The sequence below is a fragment of the Macaca nemestrina genome, chromosome X (assembly GCF_043159975.1).
Source record: "Macaca nemestrina isolate mMacNem1 chromosome X, mMacNem.hap1, whole genome shotgun sequence".
Classification (NCBI taxonomy): domain Eukaryota; kingdom Metazoa; phylum Chordata; class Mammalia; order Primates; family Cercopithecidae; genus Macaca; species Macaca nemestrina.
In genome coordinates this window covers 48,140,749-48,159,316 of record NC_092145.1, presented here as the reverse complement: position 1 = coordinate 48,159,316, position 18,568 = coordinate 48,140,749, and the positions used below count along the sequence as shown (strand labels likewise).

Sequence of the window (18,568 nt, the reverse complement as noted above, 5' to 3'; positions counted from 1 at the left end):
CAGCCTCCCAAAGTGCTGGGATTACAGGTGTGAGCCATCGCACCTGGCTACATCTCCCTTTTCAAAGCACACATAGTGTCTTATTTTCTGTTGTTGGTTAGTTAGGCTAAGTAAATTATAGCTAACTCACTCTATGAAATATTAGGTTGCTGTTAATAATGCAAAATATAAAGACTATCACAACATGGAAAAAAATTTCCAAAACAATATTAAATAAAAATAACAAAAAAGTACACGAAAAAGGATCACAATCATGTAAAAACATAGGTACATATGGATAATGATAGGAGGGGAACAGAATTATCAGTTATATTATGGTAGCAGAATTGAGTGATTTTTCATCTTTAATTTCTTTCAATGTTGCATTAATAAATTATTTAACCAGTGTTTTAAAACACTCTATATATTATAAAAGAATTAGCTAAACTATATCCATTTTTCATAGCTATAAATCCACAGAAACCTTTGGGTGTATTCTAAAAAATATTTTAGATCTCTCAAGTTTCATTACTTTAAAACCGAATTAGGAGTCAAATTCAGTTGTCTCTGCTTACCGACAGCACGGTCCTGGGAAAGTTACAGAATCTCTCTAATCCTTGTGTTCCTCAGCCACTGAGCTTCTGTATTTCCAACATTGTTCAGGGAAGCCAACTGCTTAAAGATTAATCTCAGATCCTGGACCCATCCCCCACCCCGCCACTTCCTCTACCTGGGGAAAACAGTTCTTAGTATTGGACGCCACCTTGCCAGAGACAGATGAAACCTTGAAGAGTTTATTATATCCCTAAAGATAAATAACATTTGTTCCCCAAGAAGAAAACTAATATTCACTGAACACCTGTGCACCCGACACTGTACCAAGTATTTCACATATGCTATATTGTATACCTTCCTGGGTCCCACTAGACCACAGAACCAATTTCTGGAGGGAGCCAGGGCAATCTGCATCTTAAATAAATTCTTTATTTCAATAAATTTTAAATAAAGTGCACACACAAGTTTGGAAACTAAAGATCTAGGGACAAATCATTAGGGGGTTGTGGTGTACATTTTTTAAAACGTAATGGAAATTATCAGAGTATATTGCAGGTAGTAAATGTTAAGTGTTGTTTCTGTAAAAATGGTTGTCCGTTATATATTGTCTACATGTGTACTAGGTCACAATATAAAATTTATTTCTTACTGTTGGTCACAGTCAAAAGGTCTGAAAAACACCGGCTGAGCATTACAGACTTAGAATAATGCACAATGAGGCAGAATAAAAACAAAAAAGCCAGAAAAAGGAGATGGCATAATATCTATAATTTAAGCTCCACAAGTATCTAAAGAATTAGCAAAATGTAAGACACCTAAATTCTGATCATTCACAGTAATAAGGGGAATTAAGGTATTGGTAAGTTGGCTAAAAGGCCAATAACGTTGCTTTAGCCAATAACCTTATTCTATCCCCACTTTTTGTTTACCGTAGATAATAACAAGTAGAATGGACAAATTAATCAAACTTCACTATCCCCTATGCCAGATGGGATGGTCGTTAAGAAATGCATGGTATAAAGAAAGAAAGGAAGCAGTTTAGTTCATTTATAATCAAATTCCAATACCTGAATAACCAAAAGTAACCATTCATTAAAACCATCTGTGGGGTCCTACTGTTGATCATGGCTAATCAGTCCTAAGTACTGTAAATATTTATTACGCCATCCCCCCGCCGCCCCTTTGTTTAAAACCAAGCCACGGAATTTATGGGAAACTAGAGTAACAACTCTAAGTGAACCTAAGACAACCAGATTCCCTAGCAGTGGCAAGCGAGCGGCGCGCCTGCTTTTCTCCACTCCAAGGCGGGAAAAGCAGAGCTCCCGGAGCCGCGATTTTCCCTAGAGTGGGAGCGACGCGTAGCTCAAGCCAGTGCCCCACAGGAACCAGGTGGCAGTTGACCAGGTGTTCCCCCGGGAACTTGGGGCCCGGAAGGCTTGCCCACAGAGAAGAATAAAATGCGATCCCACCTGCACACATACAAACACGATCGCACGTGCCAAGCCAGGACGGAAGCACAATACGTGTTTCTGTCGCGTGGGGGAAACGCGAAAGGCGGGGGGCGTGGAGGACGGTAGCAAACCCTTCTCAACCCCCGGCCCACTGCCCCTACCCTTCTGCCCCCGCCTCTCCAGATTGACTGGAGATCGAGTCCTCAGATCGGGAATTCACGCGCGGGAAAAGCGTAAAAGAGAGCGAAGCGTGCTGACGAACGGGACAAATGAAAACCCCACAAACTTACCTTGGTGGCAGCCGCCGCCGCTCGCTGTCCGGCCCTGAACTATACGAGCAAGCCTCCGAGACTGCGTAGCCGCCAGAGGGGAGGGTCCGGACCTGCTCGAGCCGGAAAGAACCGGCCTCCGCTGTGAGCAGGTTCCCGCTGAAGCGAAGCTAACCCAGACTGAGGCTTAAAAGGGGTCGACCTGGTTAACTAGAAAGGGCGACTAGTGACCCTGACCTGGATGCGCTCGGATTGGTCGATTCCAGTGTTGTCTCAGATGAGACTCTTCTATGATTGGCCAGAAAAGTCAAGCGGGAACCCGGAGGTTGGCAGGTGGGGGGCGGGAACAAAACAAAGTTGTTACCCTAGCAACAGAGAGACGCCGCGCTCTCCACAGTCTTTTCGGAGCCTAGCCTGAGACCGGAAAACTGACCAAGGTGAGGAAACTCGAACCTTAGGAGGGGAAAAGACAGGGTCCTCAGATGCCGTGGCTATCAGAAAAACTAGGGAAAACTCTAGATATTCATAACTCTGAGAGATACCCCAAAAAGCCACAACTTGAACAAGGTAGAGGAGACCCGTTCCCTAAATCCCGCTATCCTAGACTCTAGAAGCAGGACGCTGCTTTAACAAAACTCGGTTTTACAGGATGTGAGTGAGAGATGGGTGCTGATCGACTGTCAGAAGGCAAAAATGAACATCTGAAGGTTTCTCAACTGGTCTTCTCTCAACTCTCACATGCACTTATTGATTCTCCCTTCCCATTAATAATGACTAATTTGGGAATGTAAACCATATTCTCTTATAGGAGGATCTGGGTGCTCCAAACTGGAGCAGCCACTGTACCCTTCTGTTTTATATGTGCCACTGTACCCTTCTGTTTTATATGTGCAGGCACGATTTATCCTGGCCTAGCATGCCTTGGTTAGGAAATGTTTTGGGGGATATAACACTTCAGACTGGGGGAAAAAAAATGACCCCAGTACTCACTATGTGAATAATGTCCTTTGTGCGACAACTTGAACTCTGTGGCCTGAGAGTTCCAGTGTTGCTTGGTTAGATAAGCTGGGGAGTGAGAAGTGGTCAGACCTTCACTTGGTGGGCCCGAGTGTACTGTGCAGAGACTACTTGTACCTACAAAACCTACTACTCGCCAAGGGCTGATTGGGAAAGTATTACATGTCGTTTGACTGTAACTGTCAAAAGATGAGGAAGTATGACCAAAAAAATTAAATCTGAGTGAAGGGAGAGAACCCAGTTTGACCAAAGAGGGAGGAGTCATCACTCCTTAAGAGCTTCTTGTGATAAGGATTCAGAACAGAGACTGTATTTCCTAAAGAAATAAAAAAAAAATAGGACTCGGGGAGAAAATTTAAAGCACAGCAAGAAAATTTGCCGGGCCAAGCGCGGTGGCTCCTGCCTGTAATCCCAGCACTTTGGGAGGCCGAGGTGGGCAGATCACTTGAGGTCAGGAGTTCAAGACCAGCCTGGGCAATATGGCGAAACCTGGTCTCCACTAAAAATATAAAAATTAACCGGATGTGTTGGCGCCTGCCTGCCTGGATGCTGAGGTAGGAGAATCACCTGAGCCCTGGAGGTCGAGGCTGCAGTGAGCCGTGATGGCGGCACTGCACTCTAACCTGGGCGACAGTGAGACATGGTCTCAAAAACAAAAGAGGTCTCATACTCCACCTCTATCTAAAAAGAAGTCCCTCCAACTTCCTTTTAGATAGAGATGGAGTATGAGACTTCAGATAGATAAACAAAGAGGAAAAAATATTAAATGTATTAAGTTTGTCTGAAATGTACTATATAGCATTCGATAATTCAGGATGGGTCCTACGGAAACCAAGGATTTGCCTCTCCATATAAAAACTAATTTTTTTGTAATCTCAGCACTTTGAGACTCCTAAGCGAGGGATCGCTTGAGCTCAGGAGTTCGAGACCCATCTGGGCAACACGGTGAAGCCCCATCTCTAAAAGTAATAACAAAAATTAGCCGGCGAAACCCTGTCTCTACAAATAATACAAAAATTAGCCGGGCACACTGGCGCAGCCTGTAGTCCCAGTTACTTGGGAGGTTTGAGGTGGGAAGATTACTTGAGCCAGGGAGGTCGAGGCTGCAGTGAGCGGATATCGTGCCACTGCACTTCAGCCTGGTCTACAGCAAGATCCTGTCTCCAAAAAAAAGAAAAACAAAACAAAAACAAAAACAAAACTCACTTTTCAAAAAGAATTGGGATGGTACAGACTCCTCATGAATAAATGACTAAAATAGAGGAAATCTGAAATCAAAAGGTGCTTTTTTTTTTTTTTTTTTTTTTTGAGACTGAGTGTCGCTCTGTCGCCCAGGCTGGACTGCAACCTCCACCTCCCGGGTTCAAGCGATTTTTGGCCTCAGCCACCTGAGGAGCTGGGATTACAGGCGCGCGCCACTATGCCTGGCTAATTTTTGTGTTTTTAGTAGAGACGGGGTTTCACCATGTTGGCCAACTGGTCTCAAACTCTTGACCTCAAGTGATCCGCCCGCCTCGGCCTCCCAAAGTGCTGGGATTACAGGCGTGAGCCACCGCGCCTAGCCAAAAGACACTTTTTTTAAATTTAATAATCAATAACTATTTAATTTCTTGACCTCTTTTTCTATGAAAGATTCCAGGTACTTTCAAAAAGCATCTTCCTTAAATATATTTTAAATTTGAAACAAAAACTGTTAAGTTCCCATAGTTACTTATGAGTTAGTACATTTTATGGTAGTGAAAGTTACAGACAGGAAAAAGAAACCATTCTTAGTATTGTAACGATACATTCAAAATGAATTATTTTTAATAGGTGGGAAATCATTGATGAGTATAGTTATCAAATAATGCAAAGCAGAAAGCAATTAGTCAGTATATTATAATTTAATTCAGACATAGGCAGAGATGATGTCACTTTTGTGTTCTCAGAAGAATTTTAAAGGAGGAATTGCTAAATTAAGGCACTATATAAATAAAGTTGCTTCAATTTAGGAAAGCTGATTGAAAAAAATAAATAAAAAATATGAAGTTGCAGAAGAAATGCCAAATTTATTTAGAGAATAAATAGATTTTCAGTACTTTCAAATCATTGTGTTAAAGTCAGTATTTTACATAGGGATATATCTATTTACTTAAACAAGTTCCAAAAGGATATTGCTTGGTGAATTTTTTTTTTTTTTTTTTAGATAGAGTTTCTCTCTGTCACCCAAGCTGGAGTGCAGTGGCATGATCTTGGCTCACTGCAACGGCCACCTCCAAGGTTTCAGTGATTCTCCAGCCTCAGCCTCCCAAGTAGCTGGGATTACAGGCGCCCGCCACTATGCCCGGCTAATTTTTGTGTTTTTTAGTAGAGTATTGCCATGTTGGCCAGGCTGGTCTTAAACTCCTGACCTCAAGTGATCCGCCCACCTTAGCCTCCCAAAGTGCTAGGATTACAGGATGAGCCACCGCACCCAGCCCTGCTTGGTGGTTCTTTATCACCCTGATTTTATTTACTATATATACTTTAATTAATAAAATTTACTATCTATTTGAATAGTCTGTAATTCAGAGTTTTCACTAATTTACCTAGACTTTTCTACAATTAACTGATGTCAAAAGCCATTTTTATTGATACTGTGGATGGAGGCAAATAAAATAGAAAGCATGATCCCAGCCTTACAACCAGTCTGACTTTAACTCAAGGTTACTGATATTGCTTAAGTGCTGTGGGTCTGGAGCCAACCTGGTTGAACTTTTTCAGCCCCTGACTGGCTCCAGTGTTAGGTTAATGAGCTGGTTCTGGAGTGTCCGTTGCTTTAGCTCATTGTGGCTAGTAGATGGTCCAATCATGCTTCTATTTATGAAGACCCCAAGTACTCAGGTTAATGTGGGAAAATCAAAGGCTCTATCTGGAAAATGTTGCCATTAGCATTGGCCTAGCAAAAGAAAATGAAAGAAAGAAAAACAAAGAGCTTAGAAAATTTATTTTCTAAATGACCAACTCTCAAATAAAAGACAGTAATATATTTTGTTTTTACTGAAACTCTTAAATTTTCCTTAGTTTAAATTTATTCTTGGCCTATGTAAGTGACAGTGCCAGATTCAAACATTTTAGGCAGTGTGGCTCCAGAATCTTCTTTTTTATTTTTTATTTTCATTATTTTATTTATCTATTTTTGAGGCAGGGTCTCACTCTGTCTCCCAGGCTGGAGTACAGTGGCCCCGTCTCGGCTCTTCCATCTCTGGGACTCAAGCTATTATCCTGCCTCGGACCCCTGAGTAGATGGGACCACGAGGGCACGGCACCGCGCCCGTCTAATTTTTGTGTTTTTTGTAGAGTCGGGGTTTCGCTATGGTGCTCAGGCTAATCTCAAACTCCTGAGCTCATGTGACCCATGAACTCACCTTGGCCTCTCAAAGTGTTGGTATTACAGACATCAGCCACCACACCCGGCCAGAATCTTCTTTTTAAAAATCACTACACTGTACTATCCAAGTAGTCAGGGCAAAAGGAAGAATACACTCCAAGGTACAAAGGCAGGAAATGATAGAGTATGTTTAATAAGCAGTTTAGTTTTTAACACAGTATGTAGGAGAATAATAGGAGTGAAGGACAAAAAATTACGTTGGGACTATATCCTGAAGGACCTTGATTGCCAGACTCAGGATGAACTTAAATGTATATCACATTTAGAAATAAAAGATAGACCAATAAACTAACACTGCATAGTTCATTGTAGTAAAGATAGTTCACTACAAATAGTTCATTTGTAGTTCCTAAAAAGTCCTCCTGTTTTAGTTTTTCAACTGTGATCTACTTGTGTCAAATGAACTTTAATAAATGTTTTTAATCAAGTTTAGTAAGTTATTCTTAGTATGTTAGACTTCTTAAAAAGCTAGTAGAATCTTCCTTTCCATTGAATTTAGAATGCTTTTTTCTAAAAATTCACAAATTGCTTTTCTCTTTTGATACTTTGAACCATTTAACTAGTTAGTCACAAAATATTTGGGATTCTTTTGTTTCTCAAAATACAATATCAACAAACATCATGATTTATTTATTTATTTTTGTTTTCATGATTTATTAATTTGTGTTTACAGATTATTATTACATTTGAAGGTAAAAATACTTTGGCTAAAGTGGTAATTTTATTTTTATATTTCTATTTCAATTGAGCTATAGTGCAAATCTATGGCATTTTATTCTAGCATGATTTGGAAGTCCAACTGGACGTCAAGAAGTCTAATTCCCAATATGCATCAAATATATAAAGTGTTACTAAGAATCATTGTGAATAATTTAACAAAAACAAATGTACACATTCCAAGGAGGACCATCCCCTTCGAAGTAGTCACTTTTGGAGGCTAATCTATTTATTCTAATGTGGTTGTTATTGCTAAAATTGCTTTTGAAACTTCTGTTTTAGAATCACCTTGAGGCATGTAGCACATTCTTTTGAATATCCTCAAAAAAGAAAATCTTCATATTTTGAAAGTAGGCATGATATCTAAATATATCTAGAAATCACTTGGGGACAGATCTGATGTGTAATCAAACCAAATGATACCGTAATGATACCTATTTTCTTGGTGATACATATGAAGGTAATTCCAAATAAAAAGAAAAATCCCAAAATATTTTGAGCATTGGTAGCATAATTTACATCAGTGTATAACCTTCCAAATGACTATTTTGAAATATAACATTCAGATGAATTTAATCATGCTTCATTTAGTATTAATCCACTGCTGACTATGTGCCGGCTCCAGTTATTAAAGACACTAAATCTACAGGTATAGTTTCCCACTGCTCACACTGGCCTACTTCCCACCTAATGAGAACCAGGCCAGAGTTCTTTTCCAACTAACTGGTAGTGATTTAGAATTAATCTGGTTTTTCTAAATCCAGTATCCAATGTACCAAAGGAACCATAACATTCCTTCATAACCTCCACTGTGGGTACCTAGGTGACATGAGAAAGCCACCGACGCAGTACCTGGTGTGTTTTCTCTTTTCCAGCTGGAAGTTTGAGCCCTATTCTGCCCTATTCTGAACCTTCATCTCTAGCAGTCAAGTTGTGCACAGTCCTCGAGAACTGTACCCCACCTTCTATAGGCCAGCGTCCTTCTTCACCCTAAATAGTTCTACCTGTAACCATTACTTCAACCTTTCTGCCCCGAAGCACTCCTCATGTCCAGGAACTCCTGCTGCCATGTCTCTGCCAAGCAGATAAGACCACATAAATTGTAGTTCTGACTACTACCTCAGACACAATATTTGGAACTTTAGAATACCTACTTATGGGTTAGCTTTGCTGGTCCCAGTTTATTCTTCTTTCATTGGCCTACCATTGAACTTTCACATATCTCATGATCAAATATCTGTGGGTACTGATACTATGTGTCAGATAATGATATTTTTATATAGCATTTCATATTTTAGTAAACTCACCTGCATTGCATAATTTGATCATCAAAACAATTTTGTAAAAGTATGTAATACTGGTATAATAAACAATTTCTACTATATTTGTTTTTTAAATATCTCATTTGCACCATCTCAACTCAAATACCAATTATATAATTGCATCAGATACCTGGATGCATTTTTTTCTTTCATTGTCAAAGGTTGAAAATGTTACAATAAATTTTTGCTTTTAATATTAGGTAAATATTTAATGAACACATAATCAACTAGGAATTTAAAAATATAAACAGGATCCTCTTTGTTTTATTTGTGTCAATTATTCATTTCCATTGCAGACTACCAGATTGTACTGTGAGAGAAAATTATTTTATTACCTTTTATTTCACTTTTCCAGTTTAATGACTTTCCAATGTAATGAGTTTTATCATTAACTTATTCCACATCATTATTAGACATGATAGTCATACCCAGCAAAATAAAACTTTTAAATAACTAATAATAACCAACATATGTTGAGTGCTTACTTTGTGACCAGCACTGTTCCAAACTCTTTTACTTGTATTAAGCTACTTAATTCTTGTAACAACCCTAAAAGATAGACACTGTTATTATCTCCATTTTATCAATAAAGAAAATTAGATAATCGGAGTTTAAATAATATGCTGAAAGTCACAGAGCTAAGAAAGTAAATGATGGATACAAATCCAAGCAGTTGACTCCAGAGCCCCTGCTTCTAACCGCTATGATATATTGCCTCTATGCTACAGGTACAGGGCAATTTAATATTTACTTCATACCCTCAATGTCTTTGATAGATACTAGGATCAGTTTTCTATTTTAAAAAGAAAGTCAAAATAATGGCAAAACATAATTTAAAAAACCAGAAGATTTGTAAAACACTATCTGCATGCAGATTGATTTTGACAGTACCAGCACACATTCGAGAATCCTTTTGTATTACTGTTCTAGGCACAAAGCAAAAATTTTGGAGATCATTTAATAAAAGTACTAAAGAAATACTTCCCATGAGTTAATTTTATTACCATGTTTTCAAAATGTCAGCAGAAGTGTAAAAAAAGATTCCTATTATATTTATGCCCAAATCACTACCAACAGATCTAATTCTACAGTCTTTATTAAGGTTATTCATAAAAGTCTGACACCTCTAACATTTTTAAAGATCCTGAACTTCCTACTCCAAATATAACTGCAGAGATTATTAAAAAGACTGCTGCCTGAATGGTAGCATTATAGGTAGTTATACTTTTCTTATTTATACATTTAATGTATTATTTCCTAAAAAGCCCACAATAGACATTTATAGTATCACTGTTATAATCAGAAAAACAATTTTTCATTGAAAGTCAATGAACTAACCCATTGGAGCTCTCAAATGGCAATATAATGCTAGGCATCATCAAAGGTTAATTAAGAATTGAAATAAAGCAGAAGATACAGGCCTGCCTGAGGCAAAAAAATGTGAAATGAATACAGATCATCAGGGCATGTACCTCAAACGACATATTTTTCAGTTCACTTAGTAGAATACACAGCCTAAACAGCGTACATGAGACAAATAAAAAGACAATCTAAAAAATATGTTCCCAAATGATGATACATAATGTATCATACACTTTTTCTAGAGGTAGGGCTTAAGAATCTACATTTTAAACCAACTCCCCCAAGTGATTATTAAGCACATTAAAACCCGAGAACCACTATAGTAGGTGCTCGATAAGTGCTTGTTAGCTTGAGTATGACATTTTAGTAAAGCAGGCTGAATGTTTGAGTTTACTTGGTGCTCCAGGTCTGTGAGTTAGCAAAATACATATATTTGAAGGAGTTTAAAAGGATTTCCAAGGAAGTATAAGAACCAATGGAGTGACCGAGGGAAGAAGGGAGATATGACAATAAAACATCTTCGTGTCTTAAATAAAACAGAAAAGTAAAATACCTCTTTCTGATTATCTTTTTCTTCAGATAATGGAATCCGAAAATATGGATTCTGAAAATATGGAGACAGAAAATATGGACTTTGAGAGTGTTTCTTCAGTTACAGCTCTGGAAGCCCTCTCTAAGCTACTTAATCCTGAAGAAGAGGATGATTCTGACTATGGACAGGTGGTCATATACTTACAGTTCAATTAGTTTTGTTTATGGGAAGTTGTGGAACCATATTTGAACAACCTGTTCCCACCTAGCTGTGGGAGCAGAGCTGTGTCATTTGATACATTCATAGGAAGCTACAAGGCTGATTATGCATGACAATGTAACCTCTAGTACATTTCTAGCAAACATAATTATATTTTTCTAAACCACCTGAACACTGAATAAGAAAATAGCTCTGTAACTATGGTAGCAATAGCCACATTTCAAAATGTTGTCATTTATATTTATGGCTAAAGAATGCCTGACAACCATTGCAGAGTGGTAGCTAGGATTGTTTAAGCCTAGACGATATTTCTATAAGACAAATATTTTCAGTTATACAGTATTAATTGGACCCCCAAGTACCAGTCCCTTAATTTTCTAATTTGTCTACACATTAACGCAGAACAGAAAGTTTTTGAGCCAAATAATAGGGCAAACTAGCTTCAGTCTACCAAGATTGTCTTCCCAGTAATGCACAAATAAAGTTGTGGAGTCTAATTAGTTGAGTAGCATTTGGGGTCAGTATAAGTAATGCCAGCAAGGCTTGCAGTAGCAAGATGGGCTTCATTTTAGGTAGAAGAGTTCCTTGAACTGACCTTTTACCACTCCAAGGTTACTGCCAGTATTCCCAGAACAATTAAAACACGTTTATATAACTCCCCTCTCTCCATTCTCCTATTTCTTAACTATCAGTGAGCCTTGGCTATCAGATTGCCTATGATAGGGCAAACAAAATTGGGGGCAAAAAATCCCATACTATAACAGACTATGTCAATTTGCATAAAATTATTTTAATGAAGTGTTTTGTTATATGACAAATTTACCATGAATAAATCATCTTTCACAAACGTATATATCAATTTACTCCTCCCAAAATTTATTTTTGCCACAATGTGGAGAAAAAAGCAAGCTATGAACAGGCAGCAAATTCAGTGGCTCAGACTGACACTGAACTGAGGTACCACCCTAAGGAAGAGCTTAGGTGGAATAGGGCAGAATAAATAAGAGGTGAAATGGAAATAAAATTTGTAGAAGAACTGAGTCAGCTTGGAGCCAGGATCAGGAACCAGGAAGTTTTAGTGAGGGAAAAGTCTTAGTAGAGGCTGAACAAAGAAACATCAGGACGCTAAGGACAGCATTGGCTATACACAACAAACAGGACATAGGAGAAAAAGTTAGGAACAATGTATCAGTGAAGTTGGGAAGGCAAGCTTATTTTTGCTACCTTAGTTGAAGTAGCAGAATAGTAATTTTCTGGAGCCTACATCCTAGGAAAGGTAAGGTTATGCCTTATAGAAAAAGTATATCAAGTATTTGAGAAACAGTGACCTTGAATATAGTGAAGTGGAACTTGTAACTGTGACAGATTCAAATATAAGGATTTACCCTGGTTACAGAGCCTATTCCATTTGGTGTTTATGGTTGGAGGTGTTTATTTGCATCTAGAGGTGTTTCTAGGAGGAAAGATGAGTGCTTATGAGAATAGAGACTAACATAATATTACTGAGTTGTACAGTTTATAAAGGAAAATTACTATAATAATGTATGATTCTGTATATCTGGGTTATAAGCAATTTTGAGATAATTGGTCATTCAGACACTACAGTACAGATATCATTAGAGGACACAGAATTAGAGTATCAGAACAGTGGGAGAATAATTAATGTTTCTAATGAACTATTACATTTTCCAGGAGAGAAACTGCTTTTCATTTTTTAACATGTATTAATCTTGGGAACTGTGGGATGATTACAAGAGTGATGTATTTTTGAAAATATGCTCTCTGAAAACAGCAAGAGAACAGTTGCATACACATTGCTTCATTTACACTATCCCTTTTCTATATGACTTGTTAATAATCTGGGAGATTGGGGAGAGAGTGTCTGTCATTTTTCAAACTCATGAGGGGATCTTAAGGCCTGTGGGAAATAAGGTTCACTGCTCTTCACAGACATTATAATGAGGATGTTCTGTCTTACATATTACAAAGTGGCATGAATTGCAATGATAAATTGCTCAGATAATTGGCTGTAGATTAATGGTAAAGGCTCAAATGATGTCCTAATAGAAAATAATTGCCAGATGGTTTTTAATGTTTTTCTGATCCCATTCCGTCTTTTAACTTGAAATTTTTATTTTTAATCATTTATTTTCATTAAATTAATAAATTGAAATTCCTATGTGTTCTGAGCCAATCACTGTCCATGGAGAGTATACCAATTTTTGTCATGAATGCCCAAGATTTTTTTCTACTGCTTTTAATTTTATGTTGAAGGCAGCACTCAACAAGAGGCCCTCATGTTCTGAGAAATGCTTTACTCTGATTGACTATTAGTGTTCTGATGATTAATAATTTAAGAAAAGTACTACACATTTATATGACATTAGTGATTAAAAAGAGGGAAAAAAGTCCCAAATATTATCTTGGGATTTTCACATAAAAATGCCTGTAATGCCTTAACTGCAGACACAGCACTTTTGGAACACCTTTTGAAAAGGAATAGTTACTGTCTCAGACACTTTTGAGATATTATAGATTAATTTCTGATTTGTAACTTTTGGAATAGTTTCACATAATAAAGACCCATGTGAGCTGTTCCATCAGCTTTCAAGGACAGACACTACTCTCCTTGCCCAAACAAGATATTCTAACTTTTGTACATGTCTAAAGTCTTAGGAGATGAGGACAGGGGCCTGAAAAAAGAGAGATAGAGGTGCTAGTTGGCCAGTTGGCAAGAAGATAATAATTTTTTGACTGCCAGCAGTGGAGTGAGTTGGTGCTGCAGGGCATGACATCAGCAAAAACAATAGTGAGAAATTGGGATTTTCTTGAAATATCAAAGAATCCCTGAGACAGGCCAATGAGGTGGTGTCGCTATAGCAATAGTGTAATATGTGTTACAGTTAGTTGAAAAAACGAAGATTGCTTGTATTGGTGAATCAGGGCAAGTCCTTTGGGGATGTGCATGCTTGTGCAGAAGATGGAAAAATAAACTTTTATGAAGACTGAAGTACATCAGCATATATTAGAGACTATTAATTTGTGGTTGCTGTTTAAATCCACTAGTTCAGTGTCATAAGGCGGTGGGACAGGGAAGTGTTTCATACCTATAGTGGAAAAAAGTAAAAGCAGTTATCAGGGCTTTTGAATGATTAATTTGAAGTCTGAATACTTAGCTTCTGCTTAGTGTTAGTTTTTATTTCTATAAAACTTTCACATACTCTGTCCTCCATCTGACTACAACCAGACACTGCTAAACCCCAAAAGTGTCAATGCCTTTATACTAATACTTGGTTCTAACCTTCATAGAGATGAATGTGGCTCATTCCTCTATCCCCAGGGATACATGAGTCACTGAGCTGGAACTAGGGATTTAGCCTGACCAAAGATCAATTCTGCCCTAGAGTCTATTAAACCAAAGACTTTTTGAAAGAACAAGGAAAGCATATTCACAATAGTACTTGGCATCTGTCTTTCTGTTGTATAACAATGATGGGTAATTAAACTGGAAAGCTCCATGAGTTTTTTTGATGGAAATCCTATCAAATTTGAAGTATCACTAGTCATATAGGTTATACAAGTATTAATTATAGAATAGTGAACCTTTTCTCCTCCCTCAGACAAATGGTTTATCTACTATTGGAGCCATGGGTCCTGGGAATATTGGACCACCCCAAATAGAAGAACTCAAAGGTAAGTTATTTAACAAAGCAGTATAGATCAATATAATATTTTCCTTGGTAGAAAAATTATAGGGAGAGTAATACATACTAATACTAGTGTTTATTAAGATGAACTAAATAACAATGTATTGTATACTTGGAAATTGCTAAGATAGTAGATTTTAAGTATTCTCATCACAAGTAAATGATAAGTAGGTGAGGTAATCCATATGTTGATTAGCTTGAGTTAGTCATCCACTGTGTATACGTATTTCAGAACATCATATGGTGTATCATAAATATATACAATTTATATTTGTTCATTAAACATGGAGGAATGAATAAATAATTTTTAAAAAGAGAAAAGGTGAACTAAAATAATCATGGAAATGATGAATAGCCATTTACATATAAAGATGCTGTTTTTACTCTACTACTGCAGGTAAATAGTTTTTCTAATAATGGAAATATATTTGCCTTGAATTATCCACATTCCTTGCATATTTTCTGAGATAGAAGACCAAGAAAGTCATGTGTGGTTAGATCATTTTTTATTTTTTAGGGTCTATTTACCAAGATGCTTAGCTTCTTTACCTTCTACCTTCCTATATTCTAGCAATTTCATGGAATTCATTCGTTGAGTTATTTAATAAATATTTATTGAGAACCTATTATGTATCAGGCAGTATGACCATCTCTGAGACTACAATGCAGATCAAAACAGAAAAAATCCCTGTTCTGATTGAGCTAATAGATTTTTGGAGAAGACAATAAAACAAGCAACTACACAATTTTATCTTACATTAAGATGCTTATACATTAACGTCTTTGAGTTTACTTATTTAAAAAAAACAGGTCCAATAAATGAGGCTAAATAATATTTTTACATTTCCCCAGCATTTTGAGTTATACATTTTTAGAGTTGAACATTTTACAAATCTTTAAAAATATAAAAAGCTTTAATTCTGTTGGTCATGATCACCATTAACCAGAGGATAAGAAGGGAGAGGAAGTGAATTTCATTCATCATTTTAGTTAATTGCAAAAGATTTGCCTGGACAAATGTCTAAAATAATGGCTAAAATGAGGTCTAAGGAGGGTTTTAAAATTTCAGTTATTATTGCTATACATACCCAAGAGGCTATTTGCCGTACTTAAGAGATATTCGCTCCATGGCAGACTAGTTCACATTTCATGTATTTCTGTGCTGCCTGTATTTCTGATAATGTAGTTCTAATAATCTTTAAATTCTGAAGGCAAAGATTCATATGTAAAATGTTACATATAAATCTGTAGTTAGGCTTTACAAAGCCCATGCTAGATAGAAGCTGATAATTTCAAAAGAATTGCCAGAATTGAAAACCTGACAATTGGGTACATTTCTGAGAATGCTTAAAATGACTCAAAGCAGTGTTCTGCACCTAATGCAGGTCTCCACTGGATACTACAATAGTTAAAACAAATGTAAGCTGGGTTTTTGCATGCCTATGGAGCCTATCCACTTTTAAACATTTAAAGATGACATGCAGAAACCCAACCTCATGCTCAGCTCTGCATAAAGGACAAGTGGTAGAGATTTTCTTTAAAGCTTGTGTCTACATGAGGAAAATCCTGGACTAAAAAATGATCATTGTATCCACTGCTTTCAGTTTCTTTAATTGATATTATTATTTTGAGAATTATGTCATGCTTGCATGGAAAAGATATCAAGGGGTTTTTGTATAGTAAAAACAATGCAAGATAAGACATTTCTCTCCACATCCGATTGATTGTAGTTGTGATTTTTTCTTTTACATAAAAATATTTTTAAATATAATCCTATTTATGTTTCTAGAAAAATGTATAATATTTCTTTTCATGTGTATATGGAGAGAGAGAGAGAGAGAGAGACTGGAATGATACACAACAGAATACTAACCAGAATACCAACATTGATCATCTCCAGGCAGTTGGATTGTAGATTATTTTCTCCTTTTTGTTTATGTGTTTTTGCCAAATTCTCTACAGTTATTATTACAATTCTACAATGTATTGGTTCTGTATTGATAGAAACATTTAGTCAGTAGTTACTAATTTAGCTTGTTTTGACCAGAAAACAAGCTAGTGATTACAAATAATGTTTTATTTCAATGATCCCAAACTGAGTGTGAAGAAGAACAGGAGCAATTTAGAGAAGGAAAAAGCATGAGCTTCAGCTTTATCTTCCCTTTCTTCACAGTTATCCCTGAAACCAGCGAGGAAAATAACGATGACATCTGGAATTCAGAAGAGGTTCCAGAAGGAGCAGAACATGATGATATGTGGGATGTTAGAGAAATCCCAGAGTAAGTCAAATGAAGCCGGAATGTCTTTAGGAGTTTAAGTTAGCTGTGTCATCTGATAGCATTTTATTTTTTACAAGATTCATAAAGTAACATACCACATAAAAGATAAAACTACAGTGACACACAGAAAGCATCTGTAATTGATGATTTTTTTACTTCTAGAGCAGAAACAAGTAATAAAGCATAACACCTTCCTTTCAGTTATTATTTAGCAAAGAATGAAAAATATAGTCATTTCCATTATACATTTATATTTAATGTCAGTTTGTTGTATAATGTGGAACTAGCAGTTGGAGAAAGCCAGCCCATTAAATTGCAAGCATTCATACAAACTAAATTACAATGCCATGTTTATTGTCAAGGACTTGCTTTTAATTACTCAATGTTCCACAATTTTGGTAAAAGGCTATGTTCTCTCTCCAATTATCAATTATTATCCAGACTTGTTTACTAGATATTCTAAGATTATGTTTAGTATTCGGTGTGTTTTGCAAGCAGGGTTCAAGACTTGCTTTGTAGCCTTTCCAATACAATCAAGTTATAAATATCAAATTTATAATTACTATAAAAAGCCTTTTATTATTATTTTAAAAGTACTCATACTTTTAATGAACCTTAAAATATATTTATATACATAGATGAAATTATTGGTCAAATAGACTAAGCTTTACATATATGTATTTTGAAATAAAATTTGGATTGACTATTTAGAATAGCAGGGTAAAACAAAGCCAACACTTACTAAATTATAATGTACTATATAAATTCTTAAAGACTTCTATGGCAAGTGATCTGACAAGTTTTCTAATACTGAATACAAAACTATCCAGTATATATATATATATATATATACATTTTTATATATTTATATATATTTATATATTTTTTATATTTATATATATTTTATATATATTTATATTATATTTATATATTATATATATTTATATATCTATTTTAAATATTTATATATTTATATTTTGTATATGTATATTTTTTTTGAGACAGAGTCTCCCTCTGTTGCCTAGGCTGGAGTGCAGTGGCACGATCTCTACTCACTACAACCTGCGCCCCTCCTGGGTTCAAACGATTCTCCTGCCTTAGCCTCCCATGTAGCTGGAACTACAGGCACATGCCACCACACCCAGCTAATTTTTGTATTTTTAGTAGACATGGGGTTTCACCATGTTGGCCAAGCTGGTCTGGAACTCCTGACCTAAGGCGATCCGCCCGCCTCAGCCTCCCAAAGTGCTAAGATTACAGGTATGAGCCACTGCTCCCAGTCAAAATTGTCCAGGATAAAACAAACAAACAAAAAACTCCGTGCTTCCATCTTCTACATAAATTCTGAAAATAGAAGCTGTGGGAGACTGCAGATAATTAACTAGAAAGAAGTATCCAGCTTTCAAATAAACAATGTCAAGACCATAAACCTCATAAAAAATCAAAGGAGATTTTAAAACATTTCTTAGAGAATGAAGAGAGTAAATTTGAGGTTATGCTTATATAGTGCCCACATATCCATATGAAAAGTAATAATTAAGTCACTTATTTGTCATATTGTCTAACAAATGTCAAATATCCATATGCAGCAAACTTCAAATTTGAGTAATTTTTCCCTTTTCATCCTGATGTTTGATGTTAGGTAGATAGAACATCCATGAAAGCTTTAAATGAATAATAACTTCGGGTTATTATGAGGAAAATTGCTTTATAAGATTTTTTAAATCTTTATCTTCTACCTTATGAAAAT

At 36.4% G+C, this 18,568-nt stretch overlaps 2 protein-coding genes across 8 annotated transcripts in view; one reads left to right on the top strand and one right to left on the bottom strand.

The window, feature by feature from the left end:
* The window catches only part of LOC105490443 (nucleoporin 62 C-terminal like), a 136,038-nt gene that overhangs the window by 66,889 nt on the left and 50,581 nt on the right, over positions 1-18,568 (bottom strand). Inside the window, exon 1 of one of the 7 annotated variants that reach the window (XM_071088463.1) lies at positions 2,276-2,476. The exons of 5 other annotated variants lie outside the window; for them this stretch is intronic. The gene's annotated coding sequence lies outside the window, so the exon portion shown is untranslated. Of the gene's footprint in view, positions 1-2,275; positions 2,477-18,568 lie in introns of those variants that run through there. One more of the 7 variants, XM_071088459.1, reaches the window with a different exon arrangement.
* Positions 2,562-18,568, top strand: part of DNAAF6 (dynein axonemal assembly factor 6) — a 37,521-nt gene continuing 21,514 nt past the window's right edge. Inside the window, exons 1-4 of the mRNA XM_011756055.2 lie at positions 2,562-2,691; positions 10,661-10,801; positions 14,453-14,525; positions 16,713-16,818. Of these exons, the coding sequence (XP_011754357.2) occupies positions 10,664-10,801; positions 14,453-14,525; positions 16,713-16,818 (317 nt within the window). The 5' untranslated portion in view covers positions 2,562-2,691; positions 10,661-10,663. The remainder of the gene's footprint in view (positions 2,692-10,660; positions 10,802-14,452; positions 14,526-16,712; positions 16,819-18,568) is intronic.